This window comes from Prionailurus bengalensis, chromosome C2 (assembly GCF_016509475.1).
Source record: "Prionailurus bengalensis isolate Pbe53 chromosome C2, Fcat_Pben_1.1_paternal_pri, whole genome shotgun sequence".
Classification (NCBI taxonomy): Eukaryota; Metazoa; Chordata; class Mammalia; order Carnivora; family Felidae; genus Prionailurus; species Prionailurus bengalensis.
In genome coordinates, this window is record NC_057350.1 from 69,063,933 (window position 1) to 69,086,124 (window position 22,192).

The window sequence follows — 22,192 nt, forward strand, 5'->3', positions numbered from 1 at the left end:
ACACAGATGATAAAAACCCAACAAGGAAGTTTGGCAGTAAAACTTAATGGCCTATCAAATCACAATCAGGACACTAAAACTCAGTGGGCTGGAGTCCTGCTTCTGCTCTGTAACCTCCTCCTCTGGCTCTCACGCAGCCCCCACGGCCAGGACATCCTGAAGGCCAGGCCCAAAAGGCTGGGGCTGGGGTCAAGGCAGGCACTGCCCAGGACCCACAGAGCTCCAGAACAGGTGGGTGCCAGCAAGGGAGATGTTCGTCTGGCCAGACCTTTCTCTTCTTTGGGGCCTGGTCATTCTCCTTGTCATAACTCTCTTTACAGAGGTTTATTGCCTAGCCTTCGTATCTTGTTCAGGAAGCAGAGGGAACTGGTGCTGTAAGCAAGGGGAAGAGTACTCTAGGGTATGAAGGAGAAGCTGTAGAACAAAATCCATAGATGTTGGAGATTTCCAGAGATGTTTTACAGACCTTGTAAGGAGCAGAAGTGAATAAATGGTGGGCAGGGGGTGGGTATGTACCCAGTAACTGGCTTGGCTGCCAGTTAATACTAAATAGTCAAACTAGCAACTATTCGGATACAAGCATGACTCTTGCCCCAAAAGAATTTAGTCCAGTTAAACCTTGTGCGCACAGGTGTAAACCTGAACAGTATAGGCATGAAGTTAACTCATCCAAAATGTGTGTTGACTGCCATCCTCAGTATCAGGGATATGGTGGTGAGCTAGACACACAGCCAAGTCTGTACAGAGCTTGCATTCCAGTTGGAATGGACAGGTTCAAGTAAGAAGATGACTCTAGTTGTTGTTTTTTTAAAGTTTATTTATTTATTTTGAGAGAGAGCACGAGCTGGGGAGACGCAGAGAGAGGGGGAGAGAGAATCCCAAGCAGGCTTCACTGTGTCAGCACAAAGCACAAAGCGGGGCTTGAACTCACAAACTACAAGATCATGACCCAAGCCGAAATCAAGATTCAGATGCTTAACTGACTGAGCCACCATAGGCACCTCCTGATTACTCCAGTTGTTTTGAGTACAGTTAAGAAAATAAATAGGATATTGGAAGAGAACATGATGGTGTGAGGCTCCTCTGGATTAGATGGTCAGGGAATTTCTCCGTGGAAGTGACATCTGAGCTAACACCTGAATGATGTGAAAGTGGTCAGCTGTGCACAGACATGGGGAAAAGACATGTTCCAGGTGAGAGTACATGAAGACCCGTGAAGTAGAAGTGAGCTTGGTCTGATAGAACAGAAAGAAGGCCACAGGTTGCAGATCAGAGGACAGGAGGGAGGTGACAGGAGCTGAGGTTGGTGGGTGGGAGAGTCAGATGGCGTGCAGTTTATGGCCATGGTGGAGTTTGGATTTTGATGTACCTGTAATGGACAGCCATTGCAAAGTTATAACCAAGAGAGTTTTATCTGATTTATGTCTTGAAAAGATGTCCTGGCTGCTCCTAAATATCAGAAGACAGCAATATAACAGTCACAAGGCAGTATGAAATTAAATGCCATGGAAATATATGAATAAGTACTTTGTGAGTAGAAGAGAAATGGTTGGTTTGGTGGGGATGGAATGAACCAAAGACTCAGGGTAGGGGCCGGAGCCTGGTAGCCACTGTGTGGAGATGCCTGGTCCATCAGGGCAAGGGCTGTGATGATGAGGAGTGGGTGCTGATGGACAGAAGAATTTTGGGGGAATTTTGTGTCATGTGGACACAGTGATGGGAACTCCAGCCAGAAGATCCACCTCAATCCCATGTCAGGGCCCATCTCTGGCTCTAATGAGCTTGTCCCATCTGTCTCATTGGGCTGGCAAAGCCCAGTACAGTGAGCAAGTACTTTTATTATCTTAAGGAGAGTTCTGGGAGACCGGGCCAGAAGTCCAGGAGAGAGGCATGAGTGCAAACTAAAGAGGCTGGACATTTCCCGGCATATCTTCCACTTGTCCGTCCCATGTCTGTGATAGACCCTTCCTCCCAGTGAGCCAATTCTCAGGCTCAGAGTCCATCTCTGGCCCACCACGGATAGAAGCTAGCAGGTGATATGGAAGTCTATTTGCTACCCCAGCAGGACAGTGGCATCAAAGGGCCAGAACTTGATAAAGGTATGAAGGTGAATTCTCTTATCTTCAGGGGTCCTGTCACATTGACTGGGACATTTTGGAAAGAAATAGTGGTTTTCTGTTAGTGGCAATGGCTGGCTTTTCTTTATCTTCCCTCCCCCCAGTCCCCAGTCCATCGCACTGCCCACCTTGACCACGGGCCCTGCTGGCACTTGGCCTGACGATACCATTCATATCTTGTTTATGGGAGAAGGTGGTCAGGGGTGAGTCTCCCTGCCACTCCTGCCTTTTTTAGAGGCCAGTTGGAGCCTTGAGCCCAGGTCTCCACTGGACTGAGTGGGTGACCCCGGCTACTCACTTCCTCTTCTCCAGGGCAGGCTGAATTCTTGGGTGACAGATCAGCATTAGGAGTTCCTCTGAGCTTCCTTTTCCTGACTTCTCTTCATGCAAGGTGAGCCTCCACCACCACAGTCAGGAAGGGCCAGTCTGGGAACGGGAGAATGGGTGATCCCTTGGGGCAGGCTGCCTGGAGCTGTCAGCCTGGAGGCAGGCCGAAGGAGTGGGGGTCCACTTTAAGAATTCTAGAACCGCTTCATCCTGACCATAAGCTCCAGAGAATGACTTACTCCTTTGCTCTTAGTGAGAACCAGGAAAAAAAAGTTCATTTTAGTATATTCCACATCAAGTCAGTAGACTCTTCTGCAGAATATTCCATTACTCCTGACACATGGATTGGTGTGAATGGACACTTGAGCCTGGACACCTGTAGGGACAGCTCTGTGCTCTTTTGCCCCACCTCCCATGGGATAGAATGCCTTGGAGTTGGGCCTTGTGTGCCTTGGCTTTTAACTGGGGACTGTGAGCCAGATAGGGGATCGGATCCCTATGAAGTTATACGTAAATTTGGACTTTATACGCATCAGTCTGGGAGAAGGGAAGGAGAAGCTTTTATTAAATTCTTAAGAGTGTCAGTGACCCAAGAAGGCCCAGAGTCCCACCCTGAGCTGAGGAAGATGCTCTCTCTTGCTGTTGTGGGTAGCTGCTCGCCACAGACAGAGGCCTGTGTGGTGTCTGGAGCTGGATCGTGTGTTTTCCATCTGGGGGACAGTTCAGTGAAGTAGAAATAGCACTGCATGCTCTATATGCTTCAGGCACATTCTGTTAAATGGGTTTTTATAGTCTTTCCTGAGAACCTGCCTAGAATCTGTGTATGAAATTGTTTCTTTGGGGAAAACATGTTTTCAGTTCTAGATAAACTTAACCGAAACAAAACAAAACAATCCTTTGTAACCTAATTGCTTAGAAAGTGACTAATGGCTTGTGATAGCACTCAGTGTTCATTTCTGGCAAATGATGTTCTTATGTTTCAATGTCATGGTGATCTATGGTTCATGGCATCCTGAGTGGGCTGTAGTCAGACCATGAACCCACAGGTTTCCCTTATCCTTGGGCCCATTTGAGAAAGACCAAAATGCTGGTGCCACTGAGAATTGTAGCTGCTCCCTGGGCTGAATTCCATCAGGGACAGTTCTATCCACTGAGTCCTCTCATGGCTCCCCAGAGTGCTCTGTCCAAAGAGGGGCTTGATGGCTCTGGCCTGGATGCTGCATGATCACTTAAAGTTTCTACTATCAGTGTGTGGGTGGGGGAGGGCGGATGCAGCATAGCCCCTTGTGGGAACCCCTTGTCCCTAGGAGGAACGGGTAAGCGTGGACTGAGGAAGCTGAGAACAGACAGGGGTGGAGGGGACATGTTTGTGTTCTGGTACCCCCTGGGGCTGAGCTCTGCAGGAGTGACCTTGGAGAAGACAGGAACTTTTGCCCCAGCCAAGTGCTCAGATGGAAGCAGGAAAGCCCTTCCCATGGCCTGGTGGCTTCCGGAGGCTGTGGGAGGTCTCCTCTGCTAATACTGGTATGTCTGTCTGCCTCCCTTTCTCCCAAGTTAGCTACAGAATTGCAGTGCTGTTGGCTTCCACACAGCCGTACCCCCATGAGAAGGCCGAGCTCTGTCCCTGCCTTCTGCTTAGCCTGCTTCAAGCATGGCCCCCACGCAGCCAGGTTCACCTTTCAGCTGTCCCGAGCCTGAGCCAGTCTGGACCTCCTTGCTTCACAGCCTCTGCAGTGTTAGAAGCCAGAAAGTACTCTCTACTAAAATGAAAGCCATGTACAAATGTCCTGACATCACCTATCAAAGTGTTTGTTTACTTTTTAATGTATCAAATTTTATTATTCATGATGTTACTGCATGTGTGTGGTTGGAGGAGAGGGCAGAGCAATCTTTATATGAAGAAATAGGCATTTGGAAATGACAGGCCTGATCCCTGTGCCTGTCATATCATACATCCTCTCCTGTGGGGACAATTGGAATGTATTTTTGCTTCTGTGAATGCTTATTCCCGGTTCAAGCCTCGGGCTCCCTTTGCCCCTGGGGAAGGGGATGGCAGTGGTAGTGGTGCTGGGAAGCACACACTGCCTGTGACTGTGGCCTCCAGCCACACTGCTTGGGTTTGCACCCTGGCTCTGTGACCTGTGGCAGTGTAAGTAGCCTTGGCCAGTCCCCTACCTTCTTGGTGCCTTAGTTTTCTCATCTACAAAATGGAGATAATCAGGTTATACCTTGCAGGGCTGTTGTGAGGATATAAAGCTCTTATAGCAGTGCCTGGCACACAGGACCTATATATGCATATATCCAGTATAGGACCTATAGATACATATAGCCAGTCTTTTTCATGTAGTGACTTCATTTTTTGCCTCTTGCACACCTTCCCCTCTCTACCAAGTGGATTAGGGAAAAGATTTCTTGCCTCTGAGCTGGTGCTGCTCCTTTTCTCTCAGGTCCCCCTGGTGTCTGTGAATAGGGCCCATCTGTTGCACAGAGGCAGGGGCATCACTGGAGCCTCCATGCCAAGGGGATGTTTTCTCTTGATTTCTTCCCACAGGGTGTGGTCACTGTAAGAAAATGAAGCCAGAGTTTGAGAATGCAGCAGAAGTCCTCCATGGAGAAGCAGACGTAAGCTTCCTTTTCTTAACCTCCCCACCACCATTTTCTTCTGAAGAATCAGTGACCTGAATCATCACAGTGACTTTCCCGCGCAGGCTCCGCAGCCACTTCCCTGATCCCTGAGGTCTGCAGGACGTCACTGTCCCTGAGTACACATGTTGTAGACAGTGGGGCCCGTAGCAGGGATGGAGCGGTGCAGAGAGACGATGGGGTCGTGTTCCCACGCTGTCCATGCGGCCTCCGCCAGGTCATGGCTCTGCGGTGAAGCCTCAAAGTTCTCTCTCTTTGCTCTGGGACCCTGGCTATTGGGAACGGCCACAGTCTACACAGCCTAATTGGCAGGGCAGATTTAAAAGTCTCATTTCAGCCCACAAATGAGAAATAATGCACTTTCTAGTGTGCAGTCATTCCCTGGAATATATGAGCCCAGGGAGACAGCCACTCCCAGTGAAACACTGACAGGTCCCGGGCGGGTTGGGGGCTGGCATCTGGGCTCCTCTTCTGCCAGCACGGTGTCTGAGGCTGTCATGCATGGTTGGCCTCTCCCCCATCCCAGAGCTCTGGTGTCCTTGCAGCTGTCGATGCCACTGTCAACAAGGCCCTGGCAGAAAGATTCCACATCTCCGAGTTTCCTACATTGAAGTATTTTAAGAATGGAGAGAAATATGCAGTGCCTGCGCTCAGAACAAAGAAGAACTTTATTGAGTGGATGCGAAAGTAAGTGTTGTGGTCTCAGTAGCACATCCTGACTCCTGGCTGGCAGCCACTGGAACAGGCCTGGAGGAGACAGAGTAAACCTTAGAGGCTGCTAACCCTGGCTGAGGGCCACAGGAGCCAAGGCGGACTGGATTTCTCCAATTCTAAAGCCACCTCTGGGGTGCTGGCCACATGTTCTCACGCAGCATGTCACTGGTAGCCTTCCCGGATACAGTTTCACCAGCACCAGTGCAGCGGGTGGCATGTCTGTCTTCTTAGACCACCCCCTCTCCCCGTGACCTAGCCCCAGGCTTCCTCATGGCGTTTTATTCCATCTGCTTTGATGGCTGGAGGACACACACAGCTCTTCACGCTCAGAGCTGAACTCATTCAGGACCAGGTCTGCTGGTGGTTGACCAGGCCTCCGGTAATGTGTCCACGAGGCAACCTGTGGTGGTCTGGGGCTGACAATACAGATTGTGAAGAGCTCCCTCAGTGTATGTATTAGTTTGCTGATTTATCACAACAGGTAACACAGACTTGGGAGCTTAACAGCAGAAGTTTATTTTCTCGCAGTTCCACAGACCAGAAGTCCAAGATGAGACGTCAGCAGAGCTGGTTTCTTCTGAGGCCTCTCTCCTTGACTGTCTTCTTCCTCTCCACGTCTTCACACAGTCTTCCCTCTGTGTCTGTGTCCTAATCTCCTCTTCTTGGAAGGGCACCAGTAAGATTAGGGTAGGGCTCATCTCAGTGAATTCATTTTAACTTAATTTTCTCTCTAAAGACCCTGTCTCCTAGTACAGTCACATTCTGAGGTACTTGGAGGCTGGGACTTCAACATGTAAATGGGGGCTGGGGGGTGGGTACGGTCACAACTCAGCCCATAACAGCCTGCAAGTCCAGAGAACCTGAGTAGCCTCATAATTACTAGCCCAAGGACCTCCTCCTCACCCAAGGTCTTTGGAACCTCCAGTTCTTAGCATTTCCCTGTCCTATGAGGAAGAAGAACCATTACACAGGTACCCTGGGAAATGGAGGAAGTCCCAGGCCTTGCTTCAGAGGCAGAAATTGTTAGGACGTAGTTAAGGAGACTTTCTCCTATCTACACCCTTCCCCCAAGATGCGTGCACATACACACACACACACACACACACACACACACACACACACCCTTGAATATTTGGGAATATTTCCTCATTTCAGCACTGGGTAGGCAGGGGAGATAAAGTAAAAGAAGACATATTCCAGCCTTTGCTGAGGTCCTGGTACAAAGCATAGTATATTCCCATATGAAAACCAAGACTTTAGGGTCAAATGTGACATGAGAACCAAGCAAAATAGCAGCATCTAGATTGAGTTACTTTGTTAGGACATTTGTGCTCAAACTTAGGAGTATATATGTGTCACATTGTATTGAGGTGCTTGTTTAAAGTACAGATCCTGGAGCTGCTGTCCCTGAAGCTTTGATTCAGGAAGTGGGAATGGAACCCACAGCCATAGTGTTTTGAGAAATACCCACTTATAGAATGGGAACGAAGGTTCCACTAGGTTCAGGAGAGACCCCTGGGAAGAGGTGGGTGCACTAGTGAGGTCCTAGTCTCAGCTTCTCCCACTTTGTCCTGCTCATCACTGGGGGCAGGTTCTCAGAATAGCCTGGCCTTCCTCTTAGGGATCAGAGGCGAGTGGTGGCTCACTTCCAGAAGGGACAAGGTACTCCCTCTTCTGGGTTTTCTGGCGTCAGAAGCAGGTTGCCATTCACACCTGCCTCTCCAGCCTCCCTCCGGTGCCAGAGCTGGTATCCTGGGAGGATTGAACAGGGTGGGGTTCAGGCAGTTTCTTGGTGCTTGCACTTGTGGTAGGAGAGCTGAGGGAATCAGGAGAGGCCTGGCTGCAGGTAGTGAGCACAGAGGAGCTGTGTCTGTTCTTTGCAGAGTCTCTCTGCTGCTGAGCACCTGAAAAGCACTGAGGGTAAAACATGGACTTTGGAGTCTAAGAGACCTGTGCTTAGATTGTGACCCTGGGCCATTTACTTGACCTCACCAAGCCTGTTCCCATCTGTAAAACGGAGACAACACTTTCCCAAAGACTCATCTAGAGAATTAAATTAGACTATTGTGCTTAGCACGGTGTGTGGTGTGGCAATACTCAGAGAAAGGAAGCTGTTTTTATTATTGATGCCAGCTGTTATTTGGATCTATAACTGACAGTATTGCCACATAAGTGGCAATACCTTCCCAGGCTTTGCCAATTGCTTTTGTATCTGTTGCCCATTTCATCCTCAGATCCTATGAGGTCAAGAGTTTTTATTCCTATTTCTTTGATGAAGGAACTTAGGTTCAGAGAGGTTGGCGGCCTTGCCCAGAGACAAATAGTAGTTCTTTTGGGAACTCAGAAAGAATTCTCAGGCAGAGCATGAACAGCAGATAGCTCTGAGATGGAGGACCGAGGCCTGTCACGCAGGAGCAGGGTGAGGAATTTGGGTGAGGCCGATGGTGTTTCCAGGCTTGTACACAAGTGTGCTGTGAGTGACTGAGACAGGCCCACCAGCAGGCCAGCCCGGGGAGGCAGGATTCAGGGATAAGGTAGAGTAGGGAGGTCAGGTGTTGGCCACGAGCCAGGGTTAGGGCAGGGGACCTAGAGAAAGAAAAGGGAGGAAGACAGGGTGGCTGGAAGGGGCCAGTCTTGGTCACAGGAACAGCAGTGCCATTGACCAAAATGGAGAGGTAGCTGAAGAAAGCTGGTTTGGGAGGTGTGGAGGAGGGGGAAGAGTGATCTGTTCTGTTTTGTTAGGATTGGGGTGACCTCCAAGTGGGGCCTTCCAGCAGAAGTATCTGAAAAACACCTGGAGCCTTGCTGAGAGGTCTGGGCTCAGGTCCTCCTCAGGCACAGGAATTATGGAAGCCATGTGGATGAATGGGATCTTTTGAGAATTGCAGGGGCTCAGATGGAACCTGAAGAGGAGGGAGACCCTGTGAACACTCGATAGAGGGGACTTTTGAAAGAGGAATGGTCCTGGGCTGGCTCAGGGCTGCACTCAGCTGGGTTCGGGGCTGGGGCCAGGGCTGAGGCCAGGGGTGGAAGCCAGTGGTGCATGGGTGAAGGAGAGAGTGCAGGGGATGATGTGGCAGCACTGGGTGCAGACCACTCCCCAGAGACCCTTCTCAGAGAAGGAGCAGAGCAGTGTGGTTGTAGAGAGGGGGACAAGGCAACAAAGGCTTTTAAAAGACCCTGAGATCTGTCTTTTTTGTTTCTGGGTTTTTTTTTTTTTTTCAAGTTTTTATTTAAATTCTAGTTGGTTAACATACAGTATAATATTGGCTTTAGGAGTAGAACTTAGTGATTCATCACTTATATATAACACCCAGTGCTCATCACGAAAAAATACGGAACGTTTCATGAATTTGTGTGTCATCCTTGCACAGGGGCCATGCTGAGATCTGTCCTTTTGTGAGGCACAATGGAGGGAACTAGTGGGCAGAAAAAGACTGCAAAATTAGAGACACACAATGAATGCCTAGTATTTCTTAGAGCACATGGACTCTTAGCAACTGTTAGTTGCTGGCCTGACTAGGTGCCCTAGGTACATTGTCTCTGCTCTTCATAGGGATCCCAGGAAATAGGTATCATTGTACTCACTTAACAGAAAAGAAAATGAAGCTCAGAGGGGTTTGGTAATTTACCTAAGTTCACACAGGTGATAAGCAATCTGGATCCAGACCCATCTCACTCCTTGGTCCATGCTGTCTCCACCAGCGCAAAGCATAATGGAGGGTCCTTAAGGATCCCAGAAGAGGCAGTAGGAAGAGGGAGGGAGAGAGAGGGAGGGGAACCCAGGCGAAGGAGTTTCTGTACCCATGGCAAGATGATGGCTGACACCTGGAGAGACTGCTCTGCCCTAAAAGGAGCTCAGGTCTTCCACACCGTCACAAAATGGCTTTTTAATAAGCTCCTCAGAGGAAATCAGAATATCTTTGTTGATGGTACAGATTTATTCACGTTGGAACACAGGTTTTAAATTAAATTTTAGAAAGGATGCAAAGTGATTTCTTCTTGGGTGCTCCTCTGAGCAGGTGGGGGTGGAAGTGTATGCCCTTGCACAGGCCTCCCTTTATGACCGTCTCCCCTCCCTGCCATTCCTGCAGCCCTGAGGCCCCTCCACCCCCAGAGCCCACGTGGGAAGAGCAGCAGACCAGCGTGTTGCACCTGGTAGGGGACAACTTCCGGGAGACCCTGAAGAAGAAGAAGCACACCCTGGTCATGTTCTATGCCCCTTGTAAGTAGCTGGGGGGTGCTCGCCAAGGTGCAAGGTGGAGAGGTGGGCCAGACTGAACCAAGAAGATCCCTCCATCAGGGAACAGTGCAGCCACAGGCGGACCCTGGGCTCATCCCTGCTGTGTCAGGGCTCCTCAGTTTCATCCGAGGCTGAGGTCCTTCCAAATCCAAGGCCTCTTCCTGTTAGCTCTGTCAGGGTCTCTCTCCCTGTTTCTGGGGAGCCTTGCTCACATCAGTCGTAAAGCCCTCTGCTTCTGTTTGTCGCAGGGGCCTGCCATAAAATTATTCAGTCTCCTCATGTCCCTGGAATCTTCTAGGCTGCTTGCCTCCCACCTGCCAATTCCACCTACCCCTTGGCTCCTTCTGTCCCACAGAGCACTGACTTCACCTTCAAACCCTGGAATTTAGCCGACCTATTTTGGCCTCTGCTTTCCTGGTCTTCCTGAGTACCCCAGCCCAGTCCTCCTCCCTGACCTCCTCCACGTGGCTTTGATGCCATCGGGTTTGAATCTGTGGGAAAAGCACACCACATTTTTCTGAGCTAGCTTCCCCCTCTATCCCCCTTTAATCAAAGTTTAAGTTGAGGAAGTGACACGTGTGATTGTGACCTTTGGATTTTGTGTTGTTCCATCTTGAAGTTAATTGATATTTAAAAGGGAAGGCTCTTGAATTTCCCACTGTTCTGTTGCCCTTGTCTCTCTCCCCCCGGTTACAGTTCAGCTTAATGGAGTGGGGATAATAAAGCTTCGCTCTACAGAGAAGCCAGGCAACTCAATCTAGTCATAAACCTGCTTGCTTGTGGCCAGCCCTCCTGTTGCCTCCCCCCCTGCCCCACTTTTCAAGTGTCAGTAATCCGTAAAGTCACTCCTCCCTCTCACTTTCTGAGAGGGCTTGCCTCCTGCCCACCTTTCCCAGCCTCAGACCCCTGCCCTCGGGCAGCAAAGTGTCCCTCTGTTTTTGCCTTTTCTTCTCCAGGTCAGAGCGGGACTTGGGCTCTCTCCATTCCTTGCAGAGCCTCTCACTGTCTTTGTCTGTCCTCATCTGTCCTTAGCATATGCCTAGAAGGCTGAGTGGGTTTTAAGACGTTGTCTTCCCTCTGGGCAGAATGCCAGGCACAGGACTAAGACCCAGAAGATGTGTGACCTACCCAAGGCTTCGGAGCACTGAAGCGACAGAGCCCTCCCTGCAGCCTGGGCTGGTGCTCTTTCTGCCATAGACATAATTCAGAGAGTATGAGCTTTCTCAGCAGCAGTGAAACCCTGGCCACAGAAGCAGAGGTCATTGACCAACCCCTGGGTGGACTTTAGAAAGTCCAGACTACAAACTTTCCCCTGGGATTGCTCCCCTCTTTCCCCCAGACCTCTGGAGTCAGGATTCCTACCCCAGTGGGGTGCTAACGACCTCCCTCACAGAACCACTGTGTGCTGGGTGGTATCTAGGGCCCAGGATACAAGAGAAGGAGGCATGGTCCCTGCCACAGCTCAAGGGCTTCACAGTCTATGTACTCTGGCAAGAAACAACTCGAAACAGCCCGTTCAGGGCTGCTCCACTGGGCGACTTGGCTTCCATCAAAGGGCCTGGCACCTAGAGTTTCCCTTCTCTACTGCATGTTCCTGTGCCTGAACCCTGTTCCAGAGATGCTCATCAGGGAGGTGGATCTATCCAAAGGCAAATCTTTAAAAATTTTTCAGTTATGAAAATAATATATACTTATTTATATATAGTATATGACACATCCTTATGGTTATTTACATATAAAGAACCTAATTCTAAGAAAGATCACACACCTGATAAAGGTAAGTATAAAGTAGAAGCAAAAGCCAATCCCCATATCCTTCCCCAATCTCTACTCCTTCTCACCTCCCCCCATGTCCCCCACCTCCCATCTGCCTCCCACCTCCCCGACATGTCCCATACTTCCCAGCTCCCCCCATGTCCTCAAGTTCCTGCCCCCTCCCACCTCCCACTTCTTCCCTATGTTCCCCACCTCCCACCTCCTCCTCCCACCACCTCCTCCCACCTCCTCCTCCCACCTCCTCCCGGTTTATACAGAGATCTTCCTCTGGCTATTTCATTGTTTTCTCCTGTTCCAAGCCCCCACTTTGCTCTCAGTGGTCTGATCATGGTGACTGCCCTTCTTAGGCCAGCGTGCTGAGTCTTTAGCATTGGAATTTTCTGTCCTGTCCTCAGTCTTTCTTTCTGTCTCCCCACTCTGGGAAGTTTCTTTCCTTGCTACACATAGGTGGTGCCTTTTTAAAGAGCCCAGATTAAAAGATCATGCCTCTTCTGGCCCACCTGACACCTCTTGGGAACATCTTCATGCCCTTCCTAAAACAGCCTCCCCTCCAGTTATTCATCTGCCATGCTCTTTCTTTTGGATAATGATGAAATTAGATGCACCAGAAGGTGATTAATCTGAGATCTAGATACTTTAAATTGATGGTAATAGGAATTTGCACTAGGCTGACAATTACCTTTATACATTCAGTAAGCAAAGAGCTTAGAAAGGAAAAATTAATAGTGATACCAGGTTTGGGGGAGAGGATAACTTCTTTCCAGCCAGCCTAATGCTATTAGTGGGCATCCATGTGCCGCTCACAGGGGACCGCTAGGTGCTGCGAAGATGCTGCTCTGGTGAGCCTTGTCGACCAACACATTGTGCCCTCTAGATGTTTTGGAATCTATAACCATCATTCCTCTATAGTGTGAAATTTTCATGAATTTGAGCTATTCTTCCCTCCATTGGGTCAGATTAGTAAAGAGCTCTTGTAATTGCCATTGAGGCCATTAAAAAATCATCTGTTAGTATCTGCCACAAGTTAGGCACTCTGCGGCATTCAGTTCTGATAGAACTCACATCCAGCCCAGCTCTCTTCTCTACACCTGCAGTGGATGTTGGGAAAATCCTTTTCCTGCCCCTCCCCATCATTGTCCACACTGTTCTGGGGCCAGCTGGCAGCTCCACCAGCCAGGCCATATGGGTGATCCTGCCCATCTCAGGAACTGGCTGCAACGCTAAATTCACATTAAAGTTGTAGCTCAGCTTTAATTTGGTTTCACAAAACTCTTTGAAATGCCAGTCGTTATTATCTTATTTTAAAAAGAGAGAAAGCAGATGGGCAAAGCCATTTCTGTTCCTCGCCTTGGCCGGCCCGACTGTTCACCAACTCTCCCCATAGGGCATTTGGCCTTTCCCACCTGTGGTTTGATCAGAATTAATTACCAGAGTCAAGGAAATCCTCCCTCAAAGCAGTTCCGTTCTCATGGCAGTTGTGTTCAGTGTCTGGGGAATGGTAGAAAGAGGTGGGCTTGGGTTTGGATCTGCTCATGCTGAGGGAAGGGCCAAGAAAGGAGGTCTGTCACTCCAGCTGACACTAGCACTGTTGTCACACCCTGGGCCTCCGGAGTTATGGGTCCTCATCCATTGTGATAGGCCTCTCTCCATAGTGGGGAACCCAGGTCCTGATAACCCAGTGGCTTATTCTCCTCTTAACCTGACCTTGGGTCTCCTGTCCCTGGATCCAGGGCTCAGGTTGATTGTAGAGCAGAGGATAGAAGGATAGCGTGAGGACCTGGGGCCTGGTCTGGCTGCTTGGTCTGGGGTGGGGATTTGTTGGGAATGTAGACGTTAGCAGCAAAACATGAGCAGTGGGGGCTCAGACGGTTGCTCCTGCCACCACCTTTCTCTGTCCCGTTTTCTCAGTCATGACATGGGCAGATTTATCATTGTCCATAAGGCAAGAGCAGGGCTTTGTAACAGAATCAGAGAGTCCTGAGCACACATTCTCCTTTTCCAGGCCCAAAGCTCCCTCTGTGCCATAGCTCCCAGGCAGCCCTCTGTGGAAGGAGCTTGCAGAGCAAGACTGCAGTGACCATCTCCTCCACCCTCAGCCTCTTAGACCCGGTGTATGGCAGGAGGATGTGGGGTGGGAGGTCCCGGGCAGGAGTGGACCTGACGTTTGCACACAGACTCCTACAAAGCCCTCGTGCTGACAGCAGAAACACAGGGCAGTGTTTGAGGGGCAGAGTTGACACAGGACCCTGACAGTGTGGTGTGCAAGGGGTAGGAGTCAGATGAACCCCCCCCCCCCCCCCCACAGTCTGTTGGGTGGAGGAAAGCTCCTGGAAAGGTTTCTCTATCAGTTCCAGGAGGGGCACCTGGCTCTGCAGCCTCCCCTGCACGTGCAACATTCTGTCCTCCTTTCCCGCAGGGTGCCCACACTGTAAGAAGGTCATCCCACACTTTACGGCCACCGCCAACGTCTTTAAAGATGACCGAAAGGTAAGAGACCCCTCTTTGTCTCTTGCCCTGCCTCTGACTTTGCTCTGCCGCCATTTCCTACACCTTCCTCCCTTCCCGTTCAGGTCCCGTTCCTGAATAGGCTCTGCTGAGATCAGAGAACTCCTGGGAACCAGGACATTCTTTTCATAAAGGCAGCATAGAGCAGGCTGAATGTTTGCTGTAAAGTCAGCTAAAAGGGATACACTGAACCGTTACAGCCCTTCATTGGAAGAGGGGGGCGGTAAAGGGGTCATCTGTTTATATTTTCTTAGTGCTTCAATCTTTTTACAGTAGGATTTGTAGTCATGCATCACTTATATAATTGAAACTACAAATAAAAAAATTCAACAAAAGTCAACTGGAGGCAGCCAAGGTGGAGGAGAGCAAGGCTGTGTGCAGAGCCTCATCCTGCCTAAGGGAAAGGCTCCTGTAGCTGCCAACCGATGAAGCATAAAATTAACAAGCTAGAGCTTCGGGATTGGATTAGAGGGGAGGAGAGGGGACCCCCCAGGCACATCCCCCAGGCAGCTCCAGCAGTGAGGGCAGTGTGGGTCCCTCCCAGGTGAGAGCAAAGTGTGACTTTGGGGCCAAAGGGTGTGTGGCAGGAGAAGACTCTGGAACTCAGGCTGGTGCAGCTTTTGGCTGCTGCTAAACTGTGTGACTTGGAGAAGTCACATCAGCTCTTCAGGCCTTGAATTCTCCTCTTTCTAAGATCAGGGTGCTTCTCTAGATGATCACGAAGACTCTTCCCAGCCTGGGACTCTCTTCACCCAAGAGGCCCCAGAAGTGTGCTCACACACACCCAGACTCAAAGTCACACGCATCTCTGCTGTGGTGCCTTACATTTTTTTGAATGAGTTCCTCAGGTGCAGCCAGGGCAGGCTGGATTTCCTGGGGTTGGCCCTGTGATGACATGTGAGAACTATACAGGGCCAGCAGGTCAGAGAGAGCCAGGCTGGGGCGTGTGTGTGGGGAGGGGGCAGACTCAGGACTCAGACCCCAGGACCCTTCCCTGGACTCACGATGTCCTGTCATCACCCACAAGGTCTGGCTGTGCCCCTGTGGCTCACTTCTCCTTTTCTCCTTTGCCTGCCACTTGGCCTGCATTGAGAGGGGTGTGGCAAGAAGGGGCTTCCCGTCTTCATCTCTGTCCCCACCTGCCCCCTTCTGCCACCCAGGGCCAGTGCATACACAGGAGCTCCTCCTGGGGGCCTGGGGAGGTCCATCCCGGCAGGACTCCCTCACAATCTGGGTGTTGGTTGGTTGGTGTGGGGATGCCTTTACTCCCTGGAGCCAGCCCAGGACTGTCAGTCACTCCACACTGACTCCCTTCACCCCTCACCCAGAGAACTCTGGGTAGACAAGAGAGTGGCTGAAGTGTGGGGTCTCCCTGCACCCCCTGCCCCCCGACCTCTGGCTGCTCGGGTCTCCATGGCTCCAGGATCTGTGAAGGGATCACATCAGTCCAAGCAGGGCCAGGCTGGCTATGCCCATAGTGAGCAGCCGAGGGCCAGCCCTCCTCTTCCTCATTCCCATCTGCTGATGCACAGGGACACCATTTCTATGGAGACCCCCTCCTTCTCTGAGACACTGATATGCCCTTGCTTAATTGTCTTAACTTGAGCCAGTAATGTCACTTGCCTTTTCCGGGGGTCATTTCCTCTGTGTCATTCCCTCTGTTCTCTCCTTCCAGCTTCCCTTATTCTAAGCCAGAGATTACCCTCGCTCATTTCCAGGAACATGTTTACTCTCTCTGTCCCTCTCTGCCAGGCAGTTGGCAGGCCTGGGGTTCCTGGAGGTGGCTCTCAGTAACACCAGGGAAGTGTTCGCTCTCGGCCTGGGGGCTAAAGTTACTGGTGCCACGATTGCTGGGTGCATCCTAGAACTATCACATCAGAAGTCTAGAGACAGTTCCAGGAATTTATAATTTTTAAGAGCTCTTGTACTGGCTACTGGCTGGTATTTGGGGAGTGGTGGCCCATCCAGCCCTCTCCTACTCATGAGGGATCAAGGCCCAGAGAGGACCGTGTCTCTTGCCCAGGGATACCTGGCTGGTCACTGATAGCCAGAACAGAGTCTCTTGACTCCTAGTTCTTCCGGACACCCATGCTGCCACCTCTTAGCTGGAATTGTATTTTTTTTCTACCCAGAAGCCAGTCTCTGTTCCTTCCCCAATCAATATGCAGTTGGTTGTTCACTTCCATTTTCATAGCCAAAGTCAATATTAGCTCCTGCAGAGATTTATTTTACTGAATCAATAAATCCGCATGAGGCAGCTCATAGTTTAGCTGGGGAGCCTCCACCCCTCCCAGGAGCTTACTGGGGAGCTTTAGCAGTTGACACACTGGGTGGAGAAAAGGCTGCATACTGCTAATGTTGGAACAGATGACCGTAGGGAAGGGGCCATGGAGGACAAGAACCTGAAGTGGAAGGCTGGTGGATTGCAGGCAGGGTTCAGGCGACCACTGGACTGGCAAGGTGTGGGGCTGGGGGTGGGGCTGGCCTTGAAGGCAGCTGTTGGGGAGGTGTGAAGGTCATCCCAGGACAGGTGCCCTTAGGCAGCAGGAGCTGATGGAACCTGGCCCTGGTGTGTTTAGTCCCTTGTGTTTACAGGGCTCTCTGTCCTTCAGAAAGGAAGGCTCCCTGAGGGCAGGGACTTCATTTGCCCTTGAATTCCCTCCAGTCTTGATGCCTGAAGCCTCTGTAAATGTTGACTGAATGAAGAAGCAATAATATATTTGATATTTTCTGAAAACTCTTCCACTGATACTTGAGAGCATTATGTCATGTTGTCCTCATCATAGCATAACCAAGGAGATATTATTAATCTCCCATTTTACAGAAAAGGAGATTGGATCTTACAGAGGTTAAAAAACTCGTCAAACTTGTCCGGCTGGAAAGGGGCATCTCAGAACGAGATAAGCAGGCATTGTCAGACGTTTCCCCAAAGCAAACTCAGGTTCTGGCCCTTGTGTGTAGGAGGTTTATTTGGGAGATGGTCTTAGGCTACAGCCTCAAGGATGGAGGAACGGGGAGCAGGCGGGGAAGGAGCCAGAGCAGGGGGGTTGATGAGCAGATTAGTGCGTGGGTGATTAGGTTCAGTCCCTGGAGACCTCATGGGGGACCACATTCTCAAGCCCCGTCCATCACTGGCCTTACGCAGTGGTTCCCTGCAGCCAAGAGTTATGGGTGCCACTTAGCAAGTATTTGGCCAAGGGGCCACAGCAGGATACCAAGTACTGTGGAGCAGATCTCAAAGTGATAGTGTACATTCAGTGCTGTAGTTCAGTCAGTGCAAATCTGGAGTGGGTGTAAGGGGTGCAGGCATTTAGACAGGAGAAATGGGGATAGATGAGAAGCGGAATATTTGCTGTCTTTTTTCCAGAGTCTAAGCCCCTTCCTTTAAATTTTTTTTTAATGTCTGTTTATTTTTGAGAGAGAGAGAGAGGAGGGACAGAGCATGAGAGGGGGAGGGGCAGAGAGAGAGAGGGAGACACAGAATCTGAAGCAGGCTCCAGGCTCTGAGCTGTCAGCACAGAGCCTGACGTGGGGCTCGAACTCACAGCCGTGAGATCATGACCTGAGCCAAAGTCGACCCTTAACAGACTGAGCCACCCAGGCGCCCCCTAAGCCACTTCCTTTAGAAGGAGCCGCACTTCACTCCTCTCTTCCTGTAGAAATGGAGGGTAGAGGAGCCTTTGCAGCCAGAAGTAGCACTCTATGTACGTGGCTGGCAGCTAGTTGAGGTGATTCAAAATAAGTACACATTTTTAATTTAGTCAATTTATAAAACCATACACTATATTTCCCACAGCTCCAGGGCATGTATACAAATTAAATTCATAATTTAAAGCAGATGCGGGGAGAGCAGCAGCCTGGAGCAACACTCCTCAAACACTCTGTCAGCGTAGCAGAGGGGCATCGGCCGCTCACTGAGGGCCGGACGCAGAGGGCTGCCCGGTGTGTGAGGGCTCCCCTGGGCCGGGCCCCAAGAAGTGGAACGCCGAGGACAGTCAGAGGAGCACCTGCCTCGTGTTTCTAAATAATTCAGGAAGTGTTTTACAGGGTGAGCTGAGGTTCTCAGGAGACTGCAGGGGCCCACCTGCTAGCCCGGCGAGTCAGGCTCCGTGTAGACTTCAGCAAACGGCTGGGGGAAACCCACCTGAAGGAGACCGCTGCCCTCTGCTCCAGCCACGTGTTGCCTGTGGGAATGCAGGGCAAATGCCATCAAATCTGGCTTTTAAAGAGAAGCTGGAGAGCCAAACTTTTATATAAAATCTTCTGGCTCTTTTTCTAGGTTGGCAGCTAATTCAGGTTTATTTTTTTTAATTCTGTGTGGGCCAAATAGAACAGGACTGAAAGCCAGATATGGATTGTGCGCAGCAAGTTTGCAAACTCTGCTCTGAGAAGTCTTATTATACAGACGTTATGTAGCTGAAGTGGGAGGGAAGCGTGAAGGCGGGGGAGGGGCAAGTGTGGCACGCTGGTCACCAGAGAGAGAGCAGGCCACACTTCACTCTGTCAGTCCCGCTGCCTGCAGAGCAGTGGCCCTGCTCACTCGGGCACGAGGTCAGTGACCAGTAAATGTGACTGTTGGTGGCCTGCAGGGCTCTTCTGCCTGGAAAGGGGGCCCCCATCCCAATGTGAAAAACTCGTAGCCATAGAACCATGTGAATTGTGGCTATTGAACAATTTTAACTTTCTTTCAAGTACGGTAAGAGTTCAGTCTGAATGCCTTAATGGGCTCTGGTTCTCTGAGGCAGCGTGCTTATTTTTCTCCCTGGTCCCGGCATGGGCTGGTTTCTAGGTGGGTGCTCTCTGCTCAGGCCTTCGTGCACCTGCTGCCTCCTCCTGACTCAGGTCTCCGATCAAACGCTATCTCCTCGGAAAGGCCTTCTTGGCCAGAAAGCAGCCCCTCCGGCTATCGTTTTCTTGAATCACCCTCTTTTAATTTCTTGAGAGCATTCCCTGGGCTCTAAAATGATCTCCCTTGTTATGTGTCTGTTAACTGCTTTCCTGCAGTAAGGATGGCAGTCACTTGATGACTAGATTTTTTCAAGGTCATCACTGTACCCCTGACATCTAGGACAGGCTTGGCACATAGCAGCACTTGGGTGAAATGCTGCCTTTCCTCAGAATCTGCCCTCCCTTCTTCTGTAATGCTTGTGTATGGTGTATTCCCATTAAGCGACCCTCTCCCCCCTTCTCTGCGTTGTGACCCTCAACAGAGAAAAGGTTCTCCCATGCCTGCTTGATACCCTCTTATTTTGAAAGAACAATAATTAGGAAAAACTACCCAGCATGTGGAATTTGTTAGAAGGGCAGGAAGAGGCCAGTGGCCAATTTGGGAACTTCCTTCTGACCAAAAACCCTGTTTGCTCTAGTCCTGCTGAACTAACTCTTCCAGTTCCTGGAATGTGCTCCCCTGGCCGAAACTTCTTTCTCCTCCTCCTTCAGGACGCCGCTCAGACGGCAAACTAGGGCAGAGCACCTTTGTGCCAGTTCCCTTGGCACCCTGGACCACCTCCGTCACGTCACACCCCCTATCATGCCTCGGAGTTGTCTCTTTATCTGACTCCCCTGACCGGACGCTGAGCTCCTACTGGAGACAAGGCTTGTGTCTGGAGCCGGTAGGCACGACTATAACAGCAGCTAACATTACTGACCACTAACCATGTGCCAGGTCCTGTGGCCGATTCACCTCCCCTGAATTCTCTTACTCAGTCTTCATAATTTCCTGATAACCTATGTGTTGTTATTACCCCCATTTTACAGATGAGGAAATTGAGGCTAGAGGCTAGGTAATTTTCCTTAAGTCTGAATATGCAACCAAGCCAAGATTTGCACTTGGGAAACTTCACTTCAAAGCTTTTGTTCTTAACCTTGGTACTATCCTCCCTCCGCAAACAGATGTTCAGGAAGTGTTAGTTGATAAATGAATGAGTCCTACCATGCCTCATAGAAATGAGCCTCACAAAACCTGTGGTGTTTACAGATGCTTTCAAGTCATAATTTCCTTTATGGCCATTATACTCTTGATTTTAAAGGGTAGTCTGAGGGTGCTGCAAGCTGAGTCCCCTAACCTTACCCAGCTGCCTTGAGAATTGGAAACAGGCATCACCAGTCTCAGTGGAGCTCTGGGCTGAGGCTGTTTGGTTCAGCTCATCCCTGCTATTGAGGAGAAAAAAAGAAAGCACATGACGTAGGCCTGAAGTGCCGTCTGTGTGCAGAGGGTCCAGGCCCCAGGTCTCACGTGGGAGGCCTCCTGTGCTGACCCACCCTTTCTTTGGGCCTGTAGATTGCCTGTGCTGCTGTTGACTGCGTCAGAGACAAAAACCAGGACCTGTGTCAGCAAGAGGCCATCAAGGCCTACCCCACATTCCACTACTACCACTACGGGAAATTTGCAGAAAAGTATGACAGCGATCGCACGGTGAGCTGGGGAGAGGCATCTGCCCTGGGCAGGGAAACAGCCACCGAGGGGGCAGCAAAGGGAGGCTTCCAGAGCAGGGCAGAGGTCAGCGCTAGCACTCTGCTGGGAAGCAAGGGCCGTGAGCCTGGCTGGAAGACTTCCCCAAGAGGTTGTCCCAGAGTCCAGCTCCCGGAGCAGGGACAGGTTCCAGGGTGTCAGAAAGGGCTCCCCAGTAGCCAAGCAGACTGTCCCCGCATTGCCAGCTGCTTCCACTGGCTGCTCCTCTGCCCAGAGAAGTGAGCACGTGGGGCATCAGGGAAGGGGGAGAGAGGGTGCACATCCACATCAGGGGTTAAAGTTTCCTTTTTCTCTTTCTCTTCCCATTCCCTATAGGAATTGGGGTTTACCAATTTTATTCGAACGCTCCGGGAAGGAGACCATGAGAGACTAGGGAAGAAGAAGGAAGAGTTGTAATTTCTGCCTCAGAGAAAGCTTTTCCATTACACTGTGAATAATACCTGTTTTGTTGTTCTTTCTGAATTTCCACGTGTTCTGAAGACAAAATTTTTTATAGCCGCTTATGGCCATTTTGTACAATTTTGAAATAAAATTAAACCAATTGGTGGTGTGGGTTATTTCCACGGAGCCTGTAGTAACAGGTGGGTACTCATGAAGTCCTCTTCTGGGAGGCGGGGCAGAGACTCTTGAGGGCGGGGACAGGGCATGAGGAGGGTTGCACAGGGCACTGCCTCTATCAGCCATTGGAGAACAGAACAGGGAGATCAGACCACAGAATATCCTGTTGGAAATGACTGCTTCGGACAGGAAACGCATTAAGATAATCAGGGAAAACGGGATGCTGAAGCTGACGGTAACCAAGTACTAGCCTCTTCTGGATCATTGCGGTTTCAGTGTGTGTGCGTTTTCCTGGAACTCATTGACATGTTTCCCTTTCTTCAGCTATTTCTGTCTTCTCTGTTCCTCTCTGCAGTCCCTCCCTGCTCCCCCTTTACAGAAAAGCTACGTCTCTGGGGACGAGTATAGTGGTGAAGCCTGGGCTCAAAGGGCCATCTAGAATGGAGTGGGGAAGGGACTTTTGTGCTGCTGCTTGCTCTGCACACTGGCTGGGAAGGGGCAGGGTAGGGGACGTGGGTGGCATATTCTCTGTAGGCATGCAGATGCTGGGTCAGCATCCCCTCACCCGCCACAGTAACCTCCAAACCTTCCCCCGACCGTGTTCTCCATGGATGGGCGCCACCCAGGCCCCTGCTCTACCCTACATCTCAGTCTGCCTCCTGCCTCCATACGTCTCTCTCCTGACTGGCTTTCCCATGCTGGTTGTGCTTTCTGCATCGCTGGGTGACAAACACCAGCCGTTTGCCCAGCGGTGCTGTCAGAGCCAAAGCACCCTGTGACGTGTCTTGTCCATCCAGTGGTACTTTTTTACGGGGAGAACAGCCCTGCTCCCTCTGC

General features: G+C 50.6%; 1 protein-coding gene and 1 pseudogene across 2 annotated transcripts in view; one reads left to right on the forward strand and one right to left on the reverse strand.

Moving 5' to 3' along the window:
- Nucleotides 1–21,341, forward strand: part of PDIA5 (protein disulfide isomerase family A member 5) — a 92,041-nt gene extending 70,700 nt beyond the window's left edge. The window contains exons 12-17 of one of the 2 annotated variants that reach the window (XM_043594331.1): nt 4,996–5,066; nt 5,614–5,774; nt 9,896–10,026; nt 14,237–14,307; nt 20,606–20,740; nt 21,113–21,341. In XM_043594331.1, the coding sequence (XP_043450266.1) occupies nt 4,996–5,066; nt 5,614–5,774; nt 9,896–10,026; nt 14,237–14,307; nt 20,606–20,740; nt 21,113–21,193 (650 nt within the window). In that variant the 3' untranslated portion in view covers nt 21,194–21,341. Of the gene's footprint in view, nt 1–4,995; nt 5,067–5,613; nt 5,775–9,895; nt 10,027–10,399; nt 10,988–14,236; nt 14,308–20,605; nt 20,741–21,112 lie in introns of those variants that run through there. The other variant, XM_043594332.1, reaches the window with a different exon arrangement.
- On the reverse strand, nt 9,131–9,192 carry LOC122492499 (annotated as a pseudogene).
- Nucleotides 21,342–22,192: the final 851 nt, after the last annotated feature.